The sequence below is a fragment of the Pangasianodon hypophthalmus genome, chromosome 1, assembly GCF_027358585.1.
Source record: "Pangasianodon hypophthalmus isolate fPanHyp1 chromosome 1, fPanHyp1.pri, whole genome shotgun sequence".
In the NCBI taxonomy this organism is placed as follows: domain Eukaryota; kingdom Metazoa; phylum Chordata; class Actinopteri; order Siluriformes; family Pangasiidae; genus Pangasianodon; species Pangasianodon hypophthalmus.
In genome coordinates this window covers 16,838,901-16,866,732 of record NC_069710.1, presented here as the reverse complement: position 1 = coordinate 16,866,732, position 27,832 = coordinate 16,838,901, and the positions used below count along the sequence as shown (strand labels likewise).

At 38.2% G+C, this 27,832-nt stretch overlaps 3 protein-coding genes across 9 annotated transcripts in view; 1 reads left to right on the top strand and 2 right to left on the bottom strand.

The window, feature by feature from the left end:
- The window catches only part of irgq1 (immunity-related GTPase family, q1), a 41,669-nt gene extending 21,342 nt beyond the window's left edge, over positions 1 to 20,327 (bottom strand). For 3 of the 7 annotated variants that reach the window (XR_008301602.1, XR_008301606.1, XR_008301603.1), the window contains exons 1-3: positions 18,239 to 20,327; positions 16,045 to 16,779; positions 12,429 to 15,809 (exon numbers count right to left, since the gene is read on the bottom strand). Coding sequence is in view for 1 of the 7 variants with exons in the window: in XM_026926618.3 (XP_026782419.3) it covers positions 15,068 to 15,809; positions 16,045 to 16,779; positions 18,239 to 18,252 (1,491 nt within the window). In the remaining 6 variants the exon portion in view is untranslated. Of the gene's footprint in view, positions 1 to 2,096; positions 2,125 to 4,728; positions 5,955 to 6,455; positions 15,810 to 16,044; positions 16,780 to 18,238 lie in introns of those variants that run through there. The other 4 variants (XR_008301605.1, XR_008301604.1, XR_008301601.1 and 1 more) reach the window with 3 other exon arrangements.
- A 141-nt stretch (positions 20,328 to 20,468) lies between these two features.
- Positions 20,469 to 22,483, bottom strand: LOC113533920 (serine protease 1). Its single transcript, XM_026926386.3, has 5 exons — positions 22,366 to 22,483; positions 21,991 to 22,144; positions 21,593 to 21,852; positions 21,235 to 21,371; positions 20,469 to 20,903 (listed from the first exon to the last, which is right to left on the bottom strand). Exons 1-5 carry the CDS (start codon positions 22,400 to 22,402, stop codon positions 20,754 to 20,756), a joined length of 738 nt encoding a protein of 245 aa, XP_026782187.1. The 5' UTR covers positions 22,403 to 22,483; the 3' UTR covers positions 20,469 to 20,753.
- A 2,342-nt stretch (positions 22,484 to 24,825) lies between these two features.
- On the top strand, positions 24,826 to 27,754 carry LOC113533918 (trypsin). The gene is made up of 6 exons (XM_026926385.3): positions 24,826 to 24,936; positions 25,080 to 25,236; positions 26,198 to 26,296; positions 26,458 to 26,618; positions 26,924 to 27,060; positions 27,269 to 27,754. The coding sequence occupies exons 1-6, from the start codon at positions 24,897 to 24,899 to the stop codon at positions 27,419 to 27,421; spliced, it is 747 nt and encodes a 248-aa protein (XP_026782186.1). The 5' UTR covers positions 24,826 to 24,896; the 3' UTR covers positions 27,422 to 27,754.
- The last annotated feature ends 78 nt before the right edge of the window (positions 27,755 to 27,832 follow it).

Below are 27,832 nucleotides of genomic sequence, written 5' to 3'. Positions count from 1 at the left end.
TTTTAGGGCTATTAGCAGTGGAGGCTGTGTGCCTACACACAGTTCCCTAGGAAACACTATTAACCCACCGCTCCATCCTGTTGCTGCACCAGGTACTGCTGGGTAATTCGGGATGATTTTCTTTAACCAGACAAACAAGGTAAGAGAGGATGGGTGTGACATTTTCAGCAGATGAAGAGGATGAACTAAGACTATTCCTTCAGAACTGGAACGATGCCACCTCTAGTAAAGCTGCTGTTTTTAAGTGTGAGTTTGGAGAAGGGAATGAGCCATTTGTCTCCATGGAATAGACTATAAGCCTACACCATATGTTATGCCAGCATTTATTACAATTTCATAAGGGCCCACCTTGTTTGGCAAACAAAGATTATCTGAATATTTGAGGATATGCTTTTAACATTTAGATGTCCAGGCACACACCTAATAAAGAGAAACATATTAAATACTGTATGTATGTATTATATCAGAAAGTATAAATTGTCAAGGTAGGCTTACCGGTATCAATTACATATTGCCATCTGGTGGATTCATAAGTAATGACGGGCAAATTAATTCAAACAGACAGCAGCATTTTGACACTAAGCCAAATGCAAACTAGAGAAACATGAAGACTCTCATTCAAAATAAGAATCAGCGCATGTACCATCACTGAAGATTGCTTCTCTTTATAGAAAGAAAAAAAAGCATGCACAACATTGTTTTAAAACAGAACACTCACTAGTGCTGAGGTGACCATTTACATATGTATAAACATATCACACTACTCATTATCATTATCAGCCATTGGGAATTGTACAGTTTTTGGTTCAATAGTTGCAATCAGTTATTAAAAAACAAAACAAAACAAAACAAAACCGCCTCACCAATGCCAATGTCGAATGCTGGTTAAAATATTGGACTAGGTTGTGAGTTCAAACCCCCTGCCAAGCTGCCAATGCTGGGCCCTTGAGCAAGACCCTTACACAACTGAGCAGTTGAGGGTTAAATGTAAGTCACTCTGGATTATGCTGTAAATGTACATTTTGATCCAATTTTGCATGATTGTAATTTTAGAAATGCATCCACTGTATCTGTACATATTTGCTTCTCCATAAAATACATCTCACTATGAAATTGGTAGTAATCTAAAAGTGATTTACAAGTAATCAAATTATGGTTTACACACACACACACACTCAGAGAGTAATCTATGTTAAAACAGTGAGTCTTAGATTTATAGGATAAATGTAAAGAAAATTAAGTAAGTAGTATGTATGTATGTATGTATGTTTATTAAGTATAATGTGTTCCTAAATGGAATTATTATCCCAAAAGAAAATAAACATAATTACTGACATCCCAATTTCTAGTTTGGTGAATGAATGTAGCCCATTCCTCCATGCAAATCACTGGGATTTGTAGGTGTGCACTTCGAATTTTTGATCGGCTTTTTCCCCAGTAGATGGAGATTAAATGGCAAAACACTGTTCAGTCAACCATTTCACTGTTAATTTGGATGTGTGTTATAAATCATGGGTATGATGAATGATCTGGCCTCCTGGCAGACCAGGGGCTTGGCCAACATATTTTTGAAAATTCATGATGCATGTCTCATGATAATCTTTACAAGGGTCCTAGGACCACAGACAACTAAGCTGTCACCACATTTTACAGTAGATATGGTGTTCTTTTGATATATGAACCCATTTTTTTTTTTTACACAACACATATCTGTGATGTCTGCCGGCTAAAAGTTCTGCGTTGGCCTCATCTGACCACAGTACCCAATCCCAGTCAATGTGCCAACAGCATTTGGCAAACCCCAGGCGCTTCAATTTATTCCTCTGAAACAGTAGGGGCTTTCTTATGGCAATCCTTCCAAATAGCTTTTTGGCATGAAGGTTTTGACAAATAGTGTTTTTTGAGCTGGCAAGACCTTCAGAATGCACCCAATACTTTAACTGTGTACTTTGTGTTCTTCCTACCAAATTAACCACTTAGTTGTAATAAGTTTTCTAAATAATTGCTATGACAGTGGATAGCATTACTTATAAGGTGTTACTTGCATTTTTTTTCTAAAGATCAACAACAATAATTAATATGCATTAGTTATTTACCTTTCCCATGCTGATTTATGATTTTGATCTAAAAGAAAAAAAAAAACATTAATACATATTGATTCATAATGGAAAAAAAAAAATCAACTGAGGGCTGTTATTACTTGTTTTCAATAAAAGCTTGATATGACCTTAACGAAAAAGTGTAGTTATCATATTCCCAAAAGATTTAGTACTAATACGACTGCCTATCTGGACTCTTCTATTGTGACATTTATGATTTTTCCCCTTCATATACAGTCCAGTAATGTATATAAGCTAGATAATCAGAGGCAAATTGTAAGGAAGTTTAATCAGTAGAATATTATTGTTCATAGTGCACTACGCTCATGTTAAGCCTAGGGTCAGTGAAATATGCTTCAGAAAAGTGATCAAATTCTGGAGATACAGGAAGGTGGACAGTGAGAGCTGTCTGCCATACAGTATTAATAAAGCTGGTTGGGGAAGCGTGACAGAAAATATTACTATCCAGCAAGCTGTGCTGATCAAAAGGTCACACAAACACACACTCCAGATGTGTGAATCTCAATTAAGTCCACACCTGTGATGGATAAGTGCAATAATTAATACATGCAATATTATTCTTTCAAAATGTGGGCATAATCTTTGGGGGGAAATAAAAGCACCATCATTCTCTTCACTAGTAACATACACATTTTAATTAACTAATTTCAGAAATTCTAAGAGCAAAGGCAGACTTTCTCTACCCATTTATTTATATAATTTTATTGTATCACTTTGTGATACAAATCTGTATCAATCCTCAACATGCTGCCAAAACCAAACACAATTAGTACATAATGAAGTAGTGTCTGATCTTTACCACAGATGTGATTTGATAGACACAGATCATAGTCTCCTGCTTGTGACAGGGGCTGGAACACCACCTTCTGTACTTCAGTAACATAGTGTGGATTAATATGGCCTAAAAACTCCATTGAAGATATGCAGATTCTTCCTGAAATCGTCTTCACAATGAACTACACAGTAGCAAAAACAGTACTTTTTCTTTTTTAATTATTTCTCAGGTATAATCAACCAATTTATGTCTCTCTCTCTCAGACACACACACACACACACACACACACACACACACACACACACACTCCTAACTACTAATGAGCTCTGGAATGATTGGTACCTAAATATAAAGAAAATAAATATATTACCTACATTTATTTAAGTATATAATAATAATAATGGAATTATTATCCATAATTTCAGGTTCAGTTTAAACATACCATATCTTCCCATGAAAAAAAAAAAAAAAAAGGAATGAAAGAAACAATTATTGGCACCACCAATTCTAGCAGGACAATGTCAATCTTTCCTTGTAATACTTATTTTGCTATTTGTATTGATATCATCTTTGGAAGAGTTTTCGGATGAAATGGTCCACAGCTTGTTGTTCGACTGTTTCAATAAGCAGTTTTATTTTACTGTCAGCTATCTGGTGTGGATTCACAGCTCCATCTGCTGGTCATATGTAACATGACAGTTTATATTTCAGAAACAAAAGATTGCTGTCATTGACCTCCTCTATTGAGGAGCATAGTCATTAATGTCCCATCTGAAGCGAGCATGTTGGCAGGAATATGGAGAGGTAGGCCAAATGAAAACGGAGGGGTGTGACTGGGTAGACAGCAATCAAGACAAAAACAATAACAGCTGGCTGGCCTCTAGCAAAAGCGCACAAAAACAACACAGTCTGCCGATTGCCAAAGCCAGGACTGAATAATCCTGAGCTATAGTGTGTCAAGCTCTCAAGTAGAACGCGTATGCCTGTCCATTTCCATAGGTAATTAGAGATATCATAAACTTCTAACCAAAGTATGCTATAAATGGTTTCCAAATGGTTTCTTAAAAAGCCACCAGGCACTTTCAGCAGCTTGAGAGTACTGATTCATTCAGTGTGGCCTTTAAAGAGCTGAGAAAACAAACAAAGATATAAAAGATGAAAATGGCTGGTGACTAATATGAAGCATCCATCATTAACTTTGTGCATCTTTCCTGCATCGTCTTGCAGAAATTAATTGAGTGGCACAGAGAGGCCGGTGGACAGCCCGAGGCTAGACTGCCTCCACCGTCTGTTCCTTGTGTCTCACACAGACATGAGCCCACTAAACTGCTGATGCCAAAAACTCACTAAGCCACTCTGTGCAAGTCCACTTCTCACTAAACAAAAGACTGGTCCTCCTTGCATTATATACATTTCCATATACAATTCAAAATCAGCGTGGACATCACCACCAGATCACCATTTGTATATTATGGTAAGGTGAAAACTAGGGAAAATCTGCTCTCATTAAAGAAAAAAAAAATCTGCACTCATTACATGTCAAAACTGATAACTTGTCTATTCATGCTTTTGTGCAGTGCCTGTGGCACAGTATACAGAAATGAGCCAAGTGTCCCATTTTGATTGGTTCAACCAAGTATTTTAATATGATTTGGGGATGAGCAGGATATAGAGAATCCTGTTCCTCATCCACACAAAACACAAAATTTTCTTATCTAGTATGTAGCAGGACAAAAGAGCAAATGCAGATTTAGGCACGTCAGTAATGAGATCACATTTTTACCAACGGAGTGCCTTATCCTACAGTCACGGGGAAAAGAAAGTACACTCTCCTTCAGTACTATGTTTTTATTTATTTATCAAGGCCAAAATAACAATTGGGTGGTCCTCATCAACTTCTATAAACAAAAAAAAAATAACGCCAGATTTCAATATGTAGTTTTTTTCCCCAAAAAGTAAACCAACATTCAGAAACCAGGTAGGAAAAATAAGTACACCCTTCCTACTTCCACAATCATTACGAGAGTAATTAGCAGCCGGGTGTTATGAATGAAATGTACAAGATTAGAAGTAGACATACTTCTTGTTGATTAACTATACAAGCAGAACCTTTGACAGTTTGGTGTTCTGGAGCACTCAGGTGTGTGTCTACATCATGCCAAGTAGAAAGGACATGACCCATGACCTCAGAGAAACAACTGTTGCTGCTCATCAATCTAGGAAGGTTTATAAGACCATATCCAAACGAATTTGAAATTCACCATTCTACAGTGAGAAGGATTGTTTACAAATGGAGAGACTTCAAGACAGTTGCCAATCCTTCCACCATCTTCCATTGCTCCACGGTCCAGTTCTGATGTTCACGTTCCCATTGTAGGCGCTTTCGGCGGGGGACAGGAGTCACCACGGGCACTCTGTCCGGTCTGCGTCTACGCAGCCCCATACGCAGCAAGCTGCGATGCACTGTGCGTTCTGACACCTTTCTATCATAGCCAGCATTAACATTTTCAGCAATTTGTGCTACAGTAGCTTTTGTGTTGGATTGGACCAGATGGGCTAGCCTTTGCTCCCCATGCGCATCAATGAGCCTTGGTCGCCCATGACCCTGACGTCGGTTCACTGGTTGTCCTTCCTTGGACCACTTTTGGTAGGTACTAACCACTGCAGACCGGGAACACCCAACGAGAGCTGCTGTTTTGGAGATGCTCTGACCGAGTCGTCTAGCCATCACAATTTGGCCCTTGTCAAAGTCGCTCAGATCCTTACGCTTGCCCATTTTTCCTGCTTCCAACACATCAACTTCGAGAACTGACTGTTCTCTTGCTGTAATGTATCCAACTCCTTGACAGGTACCACTGTAATGAGATAATCAATGTTATTCACTTCACCTGTCAGTGGTTATGTTATGGCTGATTGGTGCAGATGGCCATTTCATATGGCCAGAAAATAATCGCCCTATTCAAATCTGTGGTCTTAAACCACTGTGGCCTTGATCCTCTGGAAAGCCCATCATTTTAAAAGCCATGGACCTTCAACTGTTCTTCCTTCACAATGTTTATCTGTTTGGACAGAAACAATAAAAAGGGGAACATTAACACATTAATAATGCTGTAATAGTTGACAGCAAATTTTACACACAAATAAAAAGACAAAAGACAAGAAACGTTCACCTCAAGCAGAAACTGGCAAATATTTTTTCTTTGGTCACCTTGCAACTGGATCACCTGACCATATTCAGAGTGCTCAATCACAGTACCATTGCAGGCAAATTTCTGCCCAAACAGTATGACCCAGTTAAGAGTAATACATTTACGTAAATGAAAAACTATTTAATAGTTGCAAAATTATACAGGTTTTTGTTCTTCAAAGAAAAAAAAAACTATTTTCCTTCTTTTAAAGTTTCTTTTTTGAAGGCTTTCACAAGCTTTGTCTTACTCATCTGTCCTACTCATCTGCAATTCATTGCATTTTCATTGTTAAATCCTTATGAGGATCTAATCCTCGGTCCCAGCCGGGAGCAAGTTGTCACCCTTAGTTGCATCAGCAAAGGAATCTGAAAAAGTGATAAATTTTGCAATAGTTAAACACAAACTAATGAACAGGCCTAAGGCTCACCACACCTCTATAACTCTTTGGACCATCTCACATTCACAATGTACCATTCTAGCCAAAACTGTGAACATTTGCAAAGGTCTATATTCTAATGAAAAATGGGAAGGGATCACCAAAGTGCTCCAGAATGTGCTCACACTTCAAAAGGTCAGGTGATGTACAGAGTTGTGGGATTTTCAGCAGTTTAAGTGTACAACCTCCAGACTCAATCTATAACATTACAGGTGCAAGTGGATGGATGGTTATTACCTAACCCTAAAACTGTAATGAAATGCATAGCCAGACGACAATATAGTAGTTCTTCAATTTCTGGCTTGCATGGGGACATTCTCTCGGTTTGCAAACAATCTCCAACCTTTAACTGTAAAACTTCCACAGACACCCTCAACACTGATTGTATGAAAGTAATCCACTTATTCAATGTGTACATTAATATCTTGGACATTTATTGGAGCAATACAGTATTTTTTTTAACCCTGAACTTCCACAAGATGACACTTAGTCTTATTTATCAGAATTATAGAGGTTTGGATTAAAGCCATTTCATTCAAGAGTCAAATTAAAAACAAAAAAAGAAGAAAAAAAAGAGAGGGAAAAAAACACTAGGAATGTGCAATGAATGTGTATTAAGGGTAAAATAACATGCTGCCATGAATACAAGGACAATGCATCCATACTGTAATCATGATACATAAAGACCATGAACAAAATCAGTTTTGTTCGATAACGTTTTGCAGTGAAAGTGTGTGCTTAGCTGCAGGCTATGTCTATGGCATGGTGACAAACATCTATGCCATCTATACCAATGGTTGAACATGCATGCTCATAGTCGAAAAGTGCCTGAGCTTATCAGCACATTCAACGACTTAGCTGAAAAGTAACCTCGCATTTTCTATGAACTTGCTTCCAAAAGCAAGTTTCCTCTTAATTTCCTAAGTAAGGAGTTTAGAGCACTGAACCAAACTACACTCACAGTCCACTTTATTAGGAACACCTATACACTTGAACACTCATGCAGTTCTCTAATCAGCCAATCATGTGGTAGCAGCACAATGCATAAAATCATGCAGATACAGGTCATCTCCCGGGATTTTCACACACAACAGTCTCTAGAGTTTACACAGTGAACAGTGGGTATATATGAACCATGCTTTTGACAATTTCAAAGCCAAAATGAATGACTGTATGAAGCATACAAATCTACATTTATGTTCAAAGATGGTGTTCTGTAACACACTGAACACACCTGTATACCTATTCATTTATGAATTATCTAGTCAGCCAATCGTACGGTAGCAGTGCAATGCATAAAGTCATGCAGATGTGCAACAGTTTCACGTAAGGTTCACATCAACCATCAGAATGGAGAAAAATGTGATTTTTGTTTTTTATTATTGGCCATATATTTGATGCCATATAGCACATTCTTCCTTATTCTGGCTAAAAATGCCTACTCAAACATGAAGTGAGCACCTGACAGACAGTAAAATGAGCAGTCATCGTTCGTTTTTTAACGTGACATTACATAATGTTACACACAACAACACTCCGGCGTGCAACAAAGACTTATTCAAACAGTACCCTGTCAGATCAGCAGCCCAGCAGTAGTGAACAAGCGCAAGGTGAGCTCCCGTGGGGACACAGATGTCCAATAAACAAATTCAAATAAAACTGAAAACATTTTCCCTAATAATCACAAATCCCATGACTGGGTCTTCCTCAGACACATGCGTCGTCTTCGGTAACTTAAACAAGATGCTGTCTGACTGCATCTCAAAAGACTGTGTACCCTTGAATGAAAGCTGATTCGAGTGAGCTGGATGAAACCAGAATATTGTGTGAGACATAATGCGAGAGGGTAAGTTTGAATTCCTAAATTTTAAATCCATGTGCACCGTGTTTAATTGTCCATGATTAACATAATTTCATGTGTAGTGTAAGGGGGCATGGTGGCTTAGTAGTTAGCACGTTTGCCTCACACCTCTGGGGTTGGGGGTTGATGCCCACCAGTGCCCTGTGTGTATGGAGTTTGCATGTTCTCCCCGTGCCTCAGAGTTTTCTCTTCCAGTCCAAAGACATGCTTTATAGGCATCACTAAATTGTGTGAAGGGTGTGCGACTGTGCCCTGCGATGGGTTGGCTACATGGTGTTAACTAAGCATGTAATGGTAAAAAATATACACCTTTTGTCAGGCAGGCCTGTATTATTTTTACAAAGAGACAGAGAAGCAAAATACAATAGACATACACCAATCAGCCATAACATTATGACCACTGACAGGTGAAGTGAATAATATTGATTATTTCGTTACAATAGCACCTACCAAGGGTTGAGATATATTAGGCAGCAAGTGAACAGTCGGTTCTCAAGGTTGATGTGTTGGAAACAGGAAAAATGAGCAAGCGTAAGGATTAGAGAGACTTTGACAACGGCCAAATTGTGGTGGCTAGATGACTGGGTCAGAGCATCTTTAAAACGGCAGGCCTTATTGGGTGTTTCCGGTCTGCAGTGGTTAGTTCCTACCAAAAGTGGTCAAGGAAGGACAACCGGTGAACTAGCGACAGGGTCATGGGCGCCCAAGGCTCACTGATGCGTATGGGGAGTGAAGGCTAGTCCGTCTGGACTGATCCCACAGAAGAGCTACTGTAGCACAAATTGCTGAAAAGTTAAAGCTGGCTACGATAGAAAGGTGTCAGAACGCACAGTGCATTGCAGCTTGCTGCGTATGGGGCTGTGTAACCACATACCTGTCAGAGTGCCCATGCTGACCTCTGTCCACTGCCAAAAGTGGACAGTTGAGCATCAGAACTGGACCACGGAGCAATGGAGGAAGGTGACCTGGTCTGATAAATCACATTTTCTTTTACATCATGTGGAAGGCCGGGTGGTTGTGCATCGTTTACCTGGGGAAGAGATGGCACCAGCATGCACTATGGGAAGAACGCAAGCTGGAGGAGGCAGTGTGATGCTCTGGGCAGTGTTCTGCTGGGAAACTTTGGGTCCTGACATTCATGTGGATGCTATTTTGACACATACCACCTACCTAAACACTGTTGCAGACCAGATACACCCCTTCATGGCAACGGTATTCCCTAAAGGAAGTGACCTCTTTCGGCAGGATAATATGTCCTGCCACACTGTAAAAATTGTTCAGGAATGGTTTGAGGATCATGACAAAGAGTTCAAGGTGTTGACTTGGCCTCCAAATTCCCCAGATCTCAATCCAATCGAACATCTGTGGGGTGTGCTGGCCATCAAGTCCGATCCATGGAGGCCTCACCTCGCAACTTACAGAACTTAAAGGATCTGCTGTTAACGTCTTTGTGCCAGATACCACAGCACACCTTCAGGGATCTAGTGGAGTCCCTGCCTCGACGGGTCAGGGCTATTTTGGCAGCAAAAGGTGGACCAACACAATATTAGGCAGGTGGTCATAATGTTATGGCCGATCGGTATAAATCTTTATTATTCAAATAATAATGACTTCTTACTGGCTAAAGTAACTATATGAGACTTATGAGTAACTATGTATTGTAGATAAAATACACAGAATTACACATAATATTTTTGTTTTTAATTAATGACTATTGGTTTTCTCAGAATGGAGCAATAAAATAAAAACATTCAGTGAGCGACAGGTCTGCGGACAGAAACGTCTTGTTGAGAGAGGTCAATGGAGAATGTCCAGACTGGTTTGAGCTGACAGAAAGGCTACAGTAACTTAGATAACCACTCTGTACAATTGTGGTGAGCAGAAAACCATCTCAGAATGCACAACATGTCAAACATTGAGGCAGATGGGCTACAACAGCAGAAGACCATGACGGGTTCCACTTCTGTTAGCCAAGAACAGAAAGCTGAGGCTGCAGTGGGCAGAGATTCACCAAAACTGGACAGCCGAAGACAGGAAAAACGTAGTCTGGTCTGATGAATCTCGATTTCTGCTGAGGCACACAGATGGTAGGGTCAGAATTTCGCCCCAACAGCATGAATCTATGGACTCAACCTCCCTTGTGTCAACAGTCCAGGCTGGTGGAGGTGGTGTAATGGTGTGGGGAATGTTTTCTTGGCACATTTTGAGCCGGTTAATACCAAGCAATCATCGCTTGAAAGCCACAGTCTATTTGAGTATTGTTGCTGACCATGTTCTTCATGGTAGAACTGGAGATTTGCAGCACGAAAGTGCACCTGAAAAATCTGCAGTAATTGTATGATGCAATCATGTCAACACGGACCAGAATCTCAAAGGAATGTTTCCAATATCTTGTGGAATCCAGGCCATGAAGAATTGAGGCTGTTTTGAGAGCAAAGTGAGGCCCTACTCAGTATTAGTATAGCAATCCTAATAAAGTGCTCAATGAGTGTATATTGTAGGTTTATATTTTTTTAATAATCAATTTGGTGTTTTATTGTACTTCTCTAGATTATTTCACAGTCATTTTTAGTCTTGATAATTTACTACAGAATGTGGCAAGCCAAGCCTCTGTGTGGTGTTTAACTTTGTACTCCTTCACACTAAAAGTTGTCAGAATGCCACATGCTCAATTAACAGTGTTAGCCAAAGTGATTTTATTTGTTGTACGTAGAATATGGACAGGTTTATGGACAGTAGAAACACTACAGCAGCCTGGCCAACTGGCCTTCACTAAAAATCCTCACCTCCCTGTAACAGAAACAGTGTTGCCAGATTGGAGCGACGATTACAGCCCAACTACAGCGGAAAACAGGCCCATTTCATTTCAATACCAGCCCAAAAGACATACTGTTAAAACTGATACAATAGAACTTTATCATCTTTAAAAACGGAACAAAGACGTCAAACAAAATTTGAGTATAATACACAATATGATTTTTGCTTTCTGATTTTTTGGACACACACAGATGCCAGCCATAGAAAATGCTTAATGTTTAGTGTGTTCTTTTAAATCATTTAACAGTGCTCTGATTTCTGACAGTACTGTACTTGTAAAATGCCTTTGACTCATCTCCTATCACAGGAGCAATCCATGTTTTCAGAGATGGGCCGTGATCCCATTCTTTTCGGTAGGACTTTCTGTATTAACACACTATGGCATGGTGATACAATAAATTGGCAGCTTCGCTGAATTGATATTGCTTAACCACTCCAACTGAACTCATGTTGAACATGCTTGTATTCAAAACAAAAAAAACGCCAGTTGTATCAGAAAACAGCCCAAATTTAATCAATCAATGCATTGTTTTCCGGTCTTACGTCATCAAAAGGAGCCCAGTTGGGCGGGAACTCGCCCAATTTGACAACACAGAACAGAAACAAACAGTGCCTCAAATACAGTTCACTGCGCCTGCGGTCACAGCAGAAATGTCCCTCATTGGTGGAGCTCTAAGGATTGTGGGTAATGTAGTACATCAGTCAGCAATAAAATATTATTTAAAAAAAAATCTGAAATCAGACTTATCAGCGGCTTATACACGAGCGTAAACCATCGTTTCACAGTCTCGAGGCTCAAGGCGAATGAGTCTTAACTGGTTTACACTTGATCGCTAATAATCGAATAAAAAAATGAATTTCATATTTACTTCCGGTAGTTTCCTTCACGGCCTTGTTGTAACACCTAGCTAGCGCGGATACATTTAATTAGCAAGTTAAATAACCTATTAGTAATTAAGAAAGGGACGCGTGTATCAGCAACAGATGAGCATGCTCAGCTAAGCTAGCGTCTGTAGCGTCTGTACTGCAGATGATGTCTGTGTGGTGTAGCTCTGATTTCTGTACCTGCAGTATACTCAGGTCCGTGCTGTGACAGAACACACACCCAGCCCAGCAGGCTGTATGTTTCTGAGAGCAACTAGTCAGCAAATTAGCTAGGTTATACTGTTTGCCATTGGAAAAGTTGCTTTTCCGTCGTAGCCAGGCCTAAATTGAGTAAAATGAAACTTACCAAAACACCAGAAAGAGGTTCTGGATAGAGGACATGCGATTTTATGACGATAACTGTGACTGCGACCAGCCTTACTGCCGTCTTTTTAAAATATAATATTGGAATTTTTTTTGGTTATTAAGTAGCTTAACCAAAAGCAATGCCGGGAACAACAACAACAAAAACACACTGGCCTAACAGTACTTTACACCACATGTCAGCGTGCAGAACCGAAACCTCAGCGTCGTTACATGCACGCAGACACGGCAGCTCGGGTGTCACGTGATCGGAACGGGAGCACCTGATTGGTGAGCTGCGCTAAATGGCTGGAGTTTTTATTTTTTATACTTTGTTGATGTTTTCGCTCCTCGCGCTTGTTCCTTAGCACTTATGGGAATTCCGTCTGTTTTCAGTGAGTCAGATGAGACGGCTCACGAACATGTCTTCCTCTTCCTTTTTTTCTTTCAAAGTTGTTTTTCTTTCCCTGTCCATCGCATAAACTTTCACTGAATTGTATTATATTAATTGTTTAATGCATTATACTTTGCATGGTATTTGTTACATAAAAAAATGAACATTTAAATAGGATTTCTGTCTGTTTAAAGCGTGACGTAAAAACATGCTGCACGTGCACATTAAAGCGTGACGTTTGTGCTGAACAGCCAATCGCGCGAGACTTCTGCGGCACAACAGGAAATCCCACAACAGAAATGTCAAGCATATAAAAACAACAACAACAACAACAACTAAACTCGGAAACAGCCAAATTCAGAATATTTTCTGAATATAAATATATTCAGAATATAAATTTGGCAATGTGAATATTAGCCCAAAATGGCAAAATATTAAGCTTTTAATGGTCTTAACAACAAATCCTTGGTCAGGAAATTTGTGAGAATTACACAAATAGATAAAGGTAGTTAGTATGGGATAATCTTTCCCTTTGCTTTCTTTAAATGTTTAAGCCTTGTGGCCCTTAATGTGCTGCATCAGGTGTGGCAGATAACCAAATAATGACTAATCTTTTAAGAAAAAACATCCCAGTAGATATTTTTGGAAAATGTTCTACACCCCGATATGTGTTAGTTTGAATTTTACATCAAACATTTTAATCATTATCATGATTCTACCTTTGCGTACAAGAAGACGATATAAATGAGTTTCCCTGTTTCTAGCTTTTCCCCAAACAGTTCACTGCACCAAAAGTAAATGAGCAAATGGTGGCACGGGAGGTCTCAGGAGTGCATTTGTTTAATTCTTGCTAATTTCCTGACCAATGATTTGTTGTAAAGACAATTAAAAGTTTTATATTTGCCATTTTGGGCTTGGCCCATGAGTGTATAATGTTAGCTTCCAATTCAAAGTCTCATTTTACAATATAGTGCAGTCCAACAGGCATGCAGTTCTTCTCCATGTAATTAATAGGGCTGAGAGACAATTAATATGTGAGCTTCAGTTAATAAGTGTGCTCACCCAGTGCTAGAGTTTGTCACCCTGAATAAAGTTATGCTGATGCACACTTATTAAGCAAAGTAGTGCATAATTAAACAAACTCTTCCTTATAAATAATATTCATTCATTCATTCATTCATTCATTCATCTTCAGTATCCAAATTATCCTGGTCAGGTTGCAGTGGATCTGGAGCCTATCCCAGGAACACTGGGCATAACAGTCCATCACAGGGCATCGAACCTACACACATTCACACATGGGGCAATTTAGTGTAGCCAATCCTACTTACATGTTTTGCAAGGTGGGTGGAAACCGGAGAACCTGGAGGAAACCCATACAAACTCAGGGAGAACAGTAACCTGAGCTCTGGATTGAACTGGGGACCCTGGAGCCATGCCCCTGACTCATATTTATTTAATAAAATAAGTATCTAATAACACTTATATAATCATCATCATCATCATCAACAAAAGTAACAAGAGTAGACAAACATAGCTTGTATTGCATGATAACTGATTGGTAAGAAAATGTATACTTTTGGAAGAATACAACCCCTGAACATACAAACATATCAAACAATCATAGTCTGAAAAAGAGAGCAATACAAGATGCTTAAGGAATACAAATAATTACGTGGTTCTGGACCTGCATCAAATGCAGAACAACATAGAGGTGAGAAATGTCACGTCTTGTGATGACTGTTTAGTTAACTAGTTCCTGATGAGTTTTCTCTGATTGTAAGTGCACCATGTAAAACCAGTTACTGTGGTATGAGGTAGTTTGTAGTGACACAGTCCTAGGTTGAGGTACAAGAAGACACGATAATTTACAGTAGGTGTAATTTTAAAAAATACAATCTGGCCAGTGTATGATCAAATAGGTAATAACTCTAACGATTGTATAGTAATTGAAGAGACATTCTGTTGATATGTGGCATTTTGGCATATACTTTTAAGTTATACTTGATATTTAAGTACATGTATTGTATATTTCAATACATGTCTTGTCCCTTGGGTGGGGAAGGCACCTATGAATTTCTTCACTTTGATTGCTACAAATGATTGTTAGTAAGATCGAGACTGGTAAATTATAGATTTCTAGTACCTATATGTAAAAGTTGGCATTTCTCAGATATTGCTATTTCACTTTTTTCTTTTTTCAAAAATAGTCCACTGTCACTGAAAACACCTCAGAGACAGTAAAGCAGCTATAGTATCTGACAAGTGCTCTGTGCTTGCTTTTTGTTTCTCACAATTTTATCAATATAATATGCAAAAGCACTTGTCCGTATAGTGTCCAAGTCACTGCTCAATACACTCTCCAGACTGACAAAGTCAAAGGCATTTCTATCTAAGCTGTTTATGAGAAACAGTTGTGAATTGTCAACTTGTGCCATCTGAAGCTCCTCAGCACACTGGGCTCGAAGCCCATCCAGAATCTCAGTCTCAGAACAACACAAATCTTCTTGGGCTTGCAAATGGCAGTCAATCTTTGTCTGGACAAAATGGTAATGCTTCCGTAACCTTTGAACATCTCTTGCGAGGTCTACGTGGTGAGCCTTCTCCCAATCCATCACAATAAGCACATAGAAATCAAAATTATCCAAAATATCTTTCATCCCCTCCAAGGAGTTTACCATAATGTTCTCTATTCCTGACACAGCCCAAAATCTGACATTTGGGTACTGAGGACTTGTTGCTGGCATTTCGGAAAGCACTGAGCAAAAGACACCATTCTGCTGTCTCATTAGGCCATTCAGAAGAGTAGTTACCCCAGATCCTGTCTCCCCTAAAATAGCCACGTCAAGCTGAAAGTGGTCTAGAGCCTCCAATGTAGTCGTAAGTGTTTCAATTCCATTTGCAATGTCAAGGCATTCGCAGAAAGTTCTTAGGTCCAGTACTTCTTCTTCAATGATTTTCCCACTCTGCAAACCATGCCGCATGAAAGTCCTGGTGTGTACATGTGCGTGTGTGTGTGTGAGAGAGAGAGAGAGAGAGAGAGTGAGTGAGAAAGAGAAAAAGAAACTAAAATGTTGTCTTGATCTTACATATGCCATATCATCATTTTTAGATGCATCATTATTATTATTATTATTATTATTATTATTATTATTATTATTATTATTATTATTATTATTATTTCTTAAATAATAATGGCAAAAATACATAATCACAAAATACTCACCTTCGTTTCCTCCTATGTCCACTGAACAAACTCGCCAGGAAAAGGGGAAAAACTTCTCTTTTGAGTTCTGGAGCTTCTTTCTCAAAGGTGTCCTTAAGTTTCTGCATGTCATAGTTCTGTGTATCATAGGCTGACACTAAGAAGATAGGGGGATGCAGGTTCTTCTCCTCTATGTATTTTAAACATTCATCTCTCATGACAGTTAAAGCACCAGTTTCAGTGAAGTTATATTTCCTACCCTGTGCACGCAAGTCGTTGTCTACTTTTGTTCTAATAACATAAAAAGGCTTCTTTTGTTTATGTATTTCATCAATCAGAAGCATGTTGTTTTCTCTAAATCGTTCAGATATCACTACAAAAAACATGTCATACAAATTAAAGTTTATTGTCTCTACATAACTCTTTGATGTAAAAGAGGGTGTGCCCATCCCTGGAAGGTCCCACAGTCTCACTTGGGGACAGTTTGGATATTGATACGCTGCAGGTTCCATTGTGGTCTCCACAACTCCTGTTGGTGCAGCTCCTTTAGCATCATGATCCAGTCCAAGGAGAGCATTAATGAGTGTAGATTTTCCTGAGCCAGAATCGCCTGTCACAGCAACATCCAACTTGAATCGATCATACACTTTCAGAAAAGTCATAAACTGTTGAGGGATTTTCTCTGGGCTTGTAGACTGGACTGCCTCTGTCATTTTGTTGATGTACTCCTCTGGGATCTTATGTGGCACACTAAATCTTTTTGGGAACAAAATGAGGACAGTTCAATTACACTTTGATTTCCATTAACTATCATGAATGATAGTTATTCCCATAACTGATAACCATTTGATTTATGGCTGATATACATTTGTTTGCCGGCATATTAAATATAGCTTGTATGTACACTGACTGGTCCTTGTACTACAATACTACACAAGTGGCACTTTTTATGTATATAATCACTGACCATAACTCATTTGTTTTCTGTGCACAAGTTTTCACCCATCCTCATATTCCAGCCATCGGTGGAAAGGATATTAGATATTATTTAGGTAGTTGACAATTCTCAGCACAGCAGTGACACTGGCATGGTAGCGTGTGTGGATCTAGTATGAGTGCATCAGGTACAACAGTGATGCTCGTTTTTTTTTTTTTTTTTTTTTTTTTTGTTGTTGCAGTTGTAAATAGTCCACCAGCCAAAAATATCTAACCAGCAGTAGTGCTGTAGTCAACAATACACCAACAATGTACAGTACTGTGCAAAAGTCTTAGGCATGAGCAAAGAACTGCTGTACCGCAAAGACACCTTCAAAATAACTAACTTAATTGATTCTACATAGAAAATATACTATAGAAGAGCAGTAAACAGTAATAAACTAAACACAGTCAATATTTGGTGTGACAACCCTTTGCTTTGTAGTAGTCATAGGTACAATTTGTGGTGTTTAATAAGGAAATTGGCTGGTAAGTTTTACTGAGCATCTTGGAGAATCTTCCACATTTCTTCTGGAGATTTTCACTGTCATATATTCTTTTTTTTTTTTTTTTTTTTTTTTTTTTTTTTTTTTTTTTTGAAAGCAACTGTATGTTGCTTTCATTACTGACATCAAACATTTTTTACTATGTATTATTTCTGTGCAGTCTTAATGGGGGTGTCTGGAAAACTGGTTTGGTTGTCTGGAGGACTAATAGCTGTAAGATTTAATTTTTCTTTTATTATTATTATTATTATTTATTTATTTATTTATTGGAAAAGTAATGTTCGTAAGTATAAAATGTTTTTGCGCTGATCTGGATATTTAATCAAGATTCAGGATTCAAGCTTCCATTTCACTGCAAGTTATATACTGTATATAATTATGTATGTGGCCAATAAAATCTTGAATCTTGATTAAATAATGCAGAAATCATCCAAACAAATTACAATTCCACTCCTAATTCTATAGTGTTACAGAAATGGTCTCTTTATGTGGATAATGTACCTCAGAAATGCATGTGACCTTTTCTCCCATGCAGTTAAAGGCTGATAACATATTATTGTTGTTGTTGTTGTTGTATGAACAAATAATTAATCACAGATTTCCGTATATTTTGCTAATATCACAAAGTAGAGAGTAGCTTATACGAAAGGGAGCCTACATACGAGCACAGTGCACATTCCTGATGACACATTGGTTGATCGGATGGTAAAGGCAACATGAAAAGTGCTACTCACCCGATATTTTCCATTTTTCCGGGTTAGCCAGTCACCTTGGAGAGAGACTGAAAGTGAAATTAAACGCCGATGCTTTCAGTACAGCACTGAGCCAAGAGCATCACTATACACGATTACCACCATTATTTTATTTAGGAATTATTAGTTTTTAAGTATCAGTCTATAAGAGTTTGCCAGATGACTGTAAGCCTCCTGAATCACCTTTGGACGCTGCCGGATTTACTGTGCTGTGACTCATGACGTTAGAAGAGAAAACACCCTTTTGCTCCTCCCCTTTTAGGCTCACTCTGACGTCACGTATATTATCCTGCAGGTTTGCACTATTGTTCACTGGAATGTGAAAACAATGCAAAGATACATTATATGTCCAAATGTTTTTGGGCACCTGACCATCAAATCTACATGTTCCCATTCCAGATTTAGTCCCCTATTTGCTGTTATAATAACCTCTACACTTCTGGGAAGGTTGTCCACTAGATTTTGGAGCATGGCTGTGGGAATTTTTGTCCATTCTGCAACAAGTGCATTAGGGAGGCGCACCTGGGGCGCGGTCGGCGTTCCAGTTCATCAAAAAGGTGTTATGGTCAAGGGTCTGTGCAGGCCACTCGGGTTCTTCCACACTAGCCTTGGCAATACTGTGTCTTTGTGCACATGGCATTGTCATGTTTGGGTCCCTTAGTTCCACTGAAGACAAGTTGTAAAGTTACAGCGTATTAAGACAACTGTGTTCTTCCAACTTTGTGGCGACAGTTTGGGCAAGACACACACATGGGTGTCATGGTCAGGTGACCACAAACCTCTGGCTATATACTGTATATGTCTAGTAGTAGCCTAAAGGGTACCAAATGTAAATATATGTACATAAATGTTAAATATATACCTAAATGATAAATGCAAATATCAAATGTAATTGTAAATGTTAAATGTAGAAGCTAAATATATCATTCATGTACTAAATGCACACCTTCTCAGAGTTTTGCATCATTTGGAAAAGACAGCGCCAGCCAGGTTGCCAGGGGTGCAGTTTTTACAAATTGGGCTAGTTTTGGAACAGTGTTGCAGGTGGAAAACGCAAGTCTGTAGGTGGCATTTCTTGGGCTTAAAATAGTCTGCGGCCACCAAGATCTTGTTTTAAAGCAAACAAACGCAATTAAATTAAATTAATTTCTGCAAACATATATTATGGCAAACAAAGGGACATTAAGAGAAGTCAGTGTATCTGTGGTGTACAGAACCATTTCTGTTTTAAGATGTATTGCAAAGATTGATTCAGGATGCTCTTTTGGGACCACACTGTCATCATTACAACTAGTAAATTCTGAAATTAGTCTCTGCTATGAAATTACCGACCTACATTGATCATCCTCCCCAAAAAAAGCTACCTGCAACCTTGTTCCAAAATTAGCACCATTCAGCATAAGAAGCGTGACCCTAGCTACCCTGCTGGTGCTTTTTTTTTTTTTTTTTTTTTTTTTTTTTTTTCAAATGATGCAAAACTCAGAGAGTGTGGGAAATTACTATGTGTAAATTTACCTTATACTTTTAGCATTTACATACATTTAACATTAAAATTTATATATTATATTAAACATATAACAGCTAACAACTCCAGGGTTCCCAGTTCGATCCTGAGCTGCGGTTACTGTCTGTGTTTTATATGTTCTCCATGTATTGGCTAGGAGTTCCATGTTCTCCAGTTTTCTACAAATGTCCAAAAAAACATACATGTTGGTGAAGTTACTGCCTGTAGGTGTGAGTGAGCACAATGGACTTGCATCTCATCTTGGGTGAATTCTCTCACCTTGCACTCAGTACTCCCAGGATGGGCTTTCCTGACCAGGATAAAGTGCTTACTGAGGACGAATGAATGATTTTAACATTTAATATTGTATTTAATATTTTCATGTATTTACATTATTTATAATATTTTTCTTTACATTACATATATAGCAAAACTTTGAGAATTAATTTTACAAATGAACTTTTTCTGATTGTGATATTGCATATGACATGGTTATGGACAATATTTGAAAGTCACTATGTAGAAGAACCATTATTTGTTAATTATATTCGTATGTGCAACCAATATAGTGGGAATAGACAAATGTTTGAAATGTTTCATAATTGAACATTATTCATTTGATAATGAACTGGCAATGGCCATAAAGAATATAAAAACTGCATATGAAATAAAGCAACTGAACAATAAATAAAAAAACTCAGTAGCACATTTTACATGCTTAACACTTATGTATTAGATGTGAAAAAATTACATATAATGTTTGTTCATGAAAATCCATTTACAATTTCATGGGCATGCACATGAATTTCAAAAATGTTTTGTAATATATTCCACTTTATAAGCAGTAAGTCTATTATTCCATACTTCTATATGCATTTTTATTTATCTTATTCAGTTGTCTACAATTTATGCAGTACAGGAGTCTAAGAGAAATATTATTTCTGTGCAGTCTTAATGGGGGTGTCTGGTAAACCGGTTTGGTTGTCTGGAGGACTAATAGCTATTAAGAATCTCATTGATCCATGGCAGCAGAGCACACACTTTAGTGTAGACACCAGGATAATCAGGTAGAGCACAGCCATAACCCCAGGATACAATACCATGCAGCACATTGTTACACACCAGAGGACCTCCAGAGTCACCCTGAGAAAAACATGTAGAGTCAGAGTGAGTGAAAGACATGAAAGAAGATTTACATTTAAGCATTTGGATTTTTAAACCACTCACAAATGAATATAATATAATAGAAATATAATGGCATGTCTATAATGAATTTTATTTAAGGGCTAAAGATACAGTATAAGGACTATAAGACACAGTACAAATATCTATGTTGAAAATGCTGTAGTGATAATGTGTAACAGTGTGGTTGTAGGTATGTAAATAAATCTATGAAAAAAAACACATAATACATGATATTATAATACTTTATATTATATATAAATTATATAAAATATAAGAATACGTGGCACACCTGACAAGCATCCTTGCCTCCCTCCAGATAACCAGCACACACCATGGTATTTGTGATCTTTCCTGGATATGACTTCTCACACACTTCTTGAGAAAGAATGGGAACCTCTACACACTGGAGGTTAAATGGGTTGAACACTTGAAAACAGGAAAATAGAAAATGTTAGAGTGCCTTAGGAATGTGACAAGACTTTAAGTTAAACAGACTACAACATGGAAAATTTGGTAGGGTATTTGTGAATCATTATTATTGTATTATTGTGTTTGGCCTATTTTAGGCAAAGATGGATATTAAAATAAATTCAGTGAAAAAAAGCAATATTGGTTGCATGCCTTTTTATTGCCTCACTTAGACTGACCTGAGTCTGAGTAGATGTTGCCCCAGCCGGACACCGTACACATCTCCCCTGGAGTGGGGCATTCCTTGGGCAGAGCAACAGGCTTCACAAACTCATTTATTGTTACAGGGTGGGCTAACTTCATCAGCATGATGTCGTGGTCCATTGTCTGGTAGTCATAGCTCTGGTGCCAGTAGATGGCATTCACAGCCATATACTGCTCTGTGCCTTCATACTCCCAGATGTGGTGCTCACCCAAGATAACTATCTGACTATTGGGACTGAGGTGAAAGAAATAAAGCATATATGTACATAGAGAACAGAAGACAATGTACAAACCTGAAGTGTTTAGAATGTTCTAGCAGCAAATGGATACAGATAAACAGTGTTTGTGAATGGAATGGATCTTTAATACTAACGCATTCCAGCAGTGAGCAGCAGAGATGACCCACTGGTCATTGATGAGGGAACCACCACAGAAATGATATCCAACGTTCAAAGAGACCTGCCAGGGCTGAGAGTGAGCCTTACACTCATAACCACCAACTATCTTATCATCCAGTGGTGCCGCCGCTGAAACACATGTATACGTAAAAAATAATGAAGTAGAGTCATTTAGCCCAGTGGACTAAAAGGCACAGAGAGGTGGAATAAATATATAATATATTAGGCCAGAGTAAAGTTGGGATTGGTTTTTACCTTTTAAATCAGTGTAGCATAAAATATATGACAAAAAAAAAAATCACTGCATGTGCTAAACCTTATATAGGAAAATAGATTATTTTCTTCCTTACCTGCAGCACCCAGAAGAGCTAACAATAAAATCATCATGCTGCCCACTGTGTTCACCTGTACAGACACAATATGGTCAGTTGTGCTGCATTTATAGCCGTGTGTTTATCTCATTGCAGCACATGTGCAGAAGAACACAGTTTATCTCTCTCTCTCTCTCACACACACACACACACACTCATTCCCTCTTTCCTTTTCACTTATGTACACATTGAAATTTCACACACTGCTCATGTGAACGAGATATACTCTAACACTTAGGTGAACTTAACGTTTGAATTCACAAATACATACACTGAATATAAAAAGTCTACACACCCCTGCTAAAATGGCAGGTTTTGGTGAAGTAAAAAAAAAATGAAACCAAGATAAATCATGTCAGAACTTTTTCCAGCCTCACTGTGAAATTACAACGTATAAAAAATGAAGTGGAAACACAATCAAAAACATTTTATAAAAATAGGAAAAATAAAAAAGTTACAATAACTTGGTTGCATAGGTTTGCGCACTTTTATAATTGGGGATGTGGCTGTGTTCAGAATGAACCAATCACATTCAATCTCATGTTCAAAAATAATTATCATAGAGCTGTCATCAATGAAATTATTCTGATTAATGACAAATAAAGATCAGCTGTCTGCAAAGAGCTGACAAGGCCTATATGGTATCTCACTTGTCAAAAGATATCGACCAGGAGAGGGGTATAGAAGGGGTATAAAAGGAATTTCCAAAACATTAGCTGTACCAAGGAACACCCTGAAGGCCATCATCAACAAGTGGGGAAAATGGAGCTCCACAGTGACATTACCAAGAACAGGACATCCCTCCAAAATTTAAAAAAGGACAAGACAGGGAGGCTATCATGATACCAGTGGCAACATTAAAGGAGCTGATTACTCTATGCATGTGACAACAATCTCTCATATTCTTCACATGTCTGGGCTATGGGGTAGGGTGGATAGAGGGAAGCCCTGTCTCACAAAAAACATCCATGCCCAACTAAATCACCCCAAACCATGTGGCAAAATGGTCTGATGAGACCAATTCTAAAATTTATAGTAATTCCATAATTCCAAAAGATATGCTTGGTGCAAAAAAAAGCACATCGCCAAAAGAACACCAATACACAAGATAAAGCATGGTGGTGGCAGCATCATGCTTTAGGGCTGCTTTTCTTCAGCCAGAACTGGGGCGTGTATCAAAGTGGATGGAATTATGAATAGCTACAGATACCAGTCAATTTTAGTGCAAAACATTCAGGCATCTGCTAGTAAACTGAAGATGAAAGGAATTTCACATTTTAGCATGACAGTGACCCAAAGCATACATCCAAATCAACAAAGAAATGGCTTAACCAAAAGAAGATCAATATTTTTGAATGGCCTAGACAGAGCCCAGACCTGAACCCAACTAAAAATCTGTGGAGTGACCTAAAGCAGATGTGCCCAGGTGATGCCCTTACAGTTTGAAGGATCTAGAATGTATTTGCAAGAAAGAGTGGGAAAATATTGCCAAGTCAAGATGTGCCACACTGATAGACTCTTACCCAAAAAGACTAAGTGGTGTAATAAATCAAAAGGTGCTTCAACAAAGTATTAGTTTAGGGGTGTGCACACTTATGCAACTAGGTTATTATAAGTTTTTTTTATTTTTCTTTTTTTCCCTAAAAAGGTTTCTGATCGTTTTTCACTTTATTTGTAGACTTTGCAATTTCACATTAAAGGTGGGAAAAGTTCTGATTTAACTTTTTAACGTGTCATTCTGTTACTTCACAAAAAATCTGCATTTTTAACAGGGGTGTGTAGACCTTTTATATCCATTGTACAATGTTTGACCATTTTTTTAAAAAAAACAGTGTCTTTATGTTTCAAACATATTGCAATTATCTAGAGGGGTTTATTTGTGTGATTCGATGTTATCTACCAAATGTTGTCTGCAGTTTGGCAATTTTGAGCCAAATGAGTTCTGCTCCAATCAGCTCAACAGATTTGGAAAAGAGGTTTGGCCAGGTATAGCAGCTTAGATAAATATGTCTGTTCACACTCTCCTTTTCACTTTCATGGAAACTTTATCTTTATCCTAAGAAAAATACTTCAAGGTGCTTGAATCTTGTTTGCTGTCATGAGTCAGTGATACTGATTTGGTGTCATGGTCATTACAGCATGTGGTTGCTTTCACACAGCATCTGGCATTAAACCTAGGACAGTTTCTAATATGTAGTAGGCATCAGTGATTTAAACTTCATATGTTTAATGTCGACACAAGTGTTCATGTGTTTCTGTATGGGCTGAGGCTATGAATCAGGTAAGATCATTAGGCCATTAGGATTCATTTATATTTTAATAAGGTCAAAGTTGAATGAGGTGCTATCACAGCTATCTAAAGCAAGCCATGGTCATGTCAAACCTTCAGAGAAGTTAAACATTGAACAATTTCAGTGGCTTTGAGCCACGTGTATGTGCGTGTAACTGGGCTAAAGCTGGTATATATATGAAGTTATGTGACACTCTGTTTGGCTGCTGGAGCAATCAACATGAGCTTGATCATTCTGCTGGCACTAGTAGGAGCTGCTGGTAAAGAAATTAACATTGTACCTCTTACGTTGAGTTATTAACAGACACAATATGCATGGTTAGAAAAGTGCTTGGAAAAAGGAGTTTCAGCTGTTGTGTAACATTGTTACATGTATGTATGTGTGTGTTTGGTGTGATTGCAGTAGCAGCACCCAGTGGCAAAGAAAGAATCATCGGAGGCTCTGAGTGCGTTGCTCACTCACAGCCATGGATGGTGTCTCTGCACTATGGCTACCACTTCTGTGGAGGAGTGCTCATCAATGAACAGTGGGTGCTGTCTACCGCCCAGTGCTGGTACAAGTAAGTACCACACAAATGTAAAGTACCATTTGAATCACCTCTGAAACATTCAATGATTTCTGTTCTGTTCAAAATAACTTAATAATAAATAACAGTGCATCTTGCTGTTTTCTGACATAACAATCCCGAACTGTGTGAAATTAAACAAAACAAGGCCTTCAGATCTTCTGTTTAGTTCTTAATATTTCGGGCTCCAGGACTTCCTGCAAAAGTTAAATGAATTTACTTAGCAATAAATAGGGGCATTGCCCTCCCTGAATGTGAGTTAATTATGAATAATCGTGTACTGGCAACAGTAGTCCTTTTTGCTAATGCAGTCTTGGCCATCCATAAATTTTATGTTTTTGATGAGAAAATACATCCTAGGTTGCGCTGGGATGCATCATCAGTGATGTTCCTTCAGGTAATCAGGTGTTTCAGATCATCCAACATCAGATGCCCTCGCTCAGGTGACTCAGCTGGGGATGATCAGATGCCACCTTGTATCCCAGCAGCATTCAACCATGGATTAGCCATCCTAATCCAAAGCAATCCAGCGGCTCTGTGTTCTTCCCATGGCACTGTCAACTCTATCACTGACAGTTGTTTTGAAGTTTTTGGTAGAATCAGGCTTATCATGACTTATCTGCAGTTTTTGTAAATGACAAGGACTATCTGAACTATTTAGAACTCCGGAGCCTTATGTTGCTCTTAAAACCTATTTGCTAAAAAAAAAGTTTTTGGGGTTTTTTTAATAACTGACACATACTGCTTAATGGTTTTATAGGTATGTTTGTGTTATTCTTAAGTGCTTTATCAGGTGTTTGTTTATTAGGTTGTTTTTTTTTTTTTTTTTTTTTTTTTTTTTGGTATTTGGTTAAATTTTCATAGTAATAATTTTTATGTGTTAAAGTAATTTGCATGTACGTGGCTCTAGGATCTTAATTTGACATGCATCTTTATCTTTATCCTCTTTTTTAAGTCCCCACAGCATGCAGCTTATTTTGGGAGATCATGATGTCCGTGTGTTTGAGGGAACTGAGCAGCTTCTGAAGATACAAAGTATTATCTGGCACCCCAAGCAAGTACTTTTTTTTTCCTCAGCAACAAATTCAGATGGACAGATCTGCTTCTTGTTATTACTATGTTATATAGCATATGTCTTCTATCACAAAGAAATTCTAAGAATGCAATGGATACAGTACAAGTCTAAAATTGTCCCCTGTCCTGTCTTGTCACTAGGTATGACTACAAGACTCTGGACTATGATATTATGCTAATTAAGCTGTTCCACCCAGTGAAACTGACTGATGCAGTGCAACCAATATCTGTGCCAGATGGCTGTCCCTATGAGGGAATGCCGTGTACTATCTCTGGCTGGGGGTCTCTCTATGCTGATGAGTGTAAGATCATCCACACTCATACATAATTCTAAACTCAGCTAGAAATAGTTGACAAATAATATTAAAAATCACAAATCCCATTATAAGCTGATTTGAAAGAATATACCACTGATGCTCATATACTGCATGTAACAGAATTAAGCTATGTATTTTATTATTTCAAATATATGTTTTTAATTAATTAGCAATATTGTCTCTTACATTAAAGGATGGCCACTCTATGTGCGTGTGTTTAGGAAGAGGTTTTTAGATAGTCTGCACATATGATCAAGCAGCCTGCATTTTTCCCCTTTGCCTCCAAACAGTATTCATGCCATTTCGTCTTCAGTGTGCTGATGTCCCAGTTGTGAGTGATCAGGAGTGTGAGAAGTCTTATCCTGGTTTGCTGACTCGTAGAATGCTGTGTGCTGGCCATAAGGAGGGTGGCAAGGATGCCTGCTCTGTACGTAACTACAGTCTTTCTTCAGTATAAAAATGCACCTGCTTAAAGCTGATGTCAGACTTCATAAGACGAATAATTTTTTTAACTCAAACAATTTACTTTATGGCTCTATGTGATGTTAGAAACAGAATACTGAAGCCATATTTGTTCGCATCTACAGATGATTGAATGAGAATAAAATTGAATGTGATCTTGGATGTCTTTTCAGAGAGATGCAGGCAGTCCACTGGTGTGCTATGGAAAGGTACATGGGCTGGTGTCTTGGGGTCAAGGCTGTGGCCTGCCAGGCTACCCTGGCGTCTATGTCAAAGTGTGCGAGTTCCTCTACTGGATCAGAGATGTCATGGCCGCAAATCCTTGAGAGTTTCTTTCTCTATTCCAACTGCTTTTGGTGCTCATCACACTCTTTATTTCATTGTCCACCTCCCACTCTTTTTCATCCATGTGTCATCCTGTATGTTTTTTGTTTCCACTCACTCATCAGAAAAAGTGATTTTTTCAGAAAAAGTGAAATTCGGATACATCAATAAAAACACCCCTGCTGTGAAAGTGACTTCAGTGTTTAACACATATCTAACTCCTAACTGACTTTAGTACCTGTATGTACAGTAAGCTTTTGCTATCAAACCAGATATAGAAAAAATGTGTGGTCTAGTTATATTTCTAGAATAAATTTTAACTGTTGCAAGTAGAATACTTTGGCTGTCTCTTATTAACCAGTTTTTATTCAAAATAGCTGATATTTTCATAGGTATGTTATTTGAGACACTAT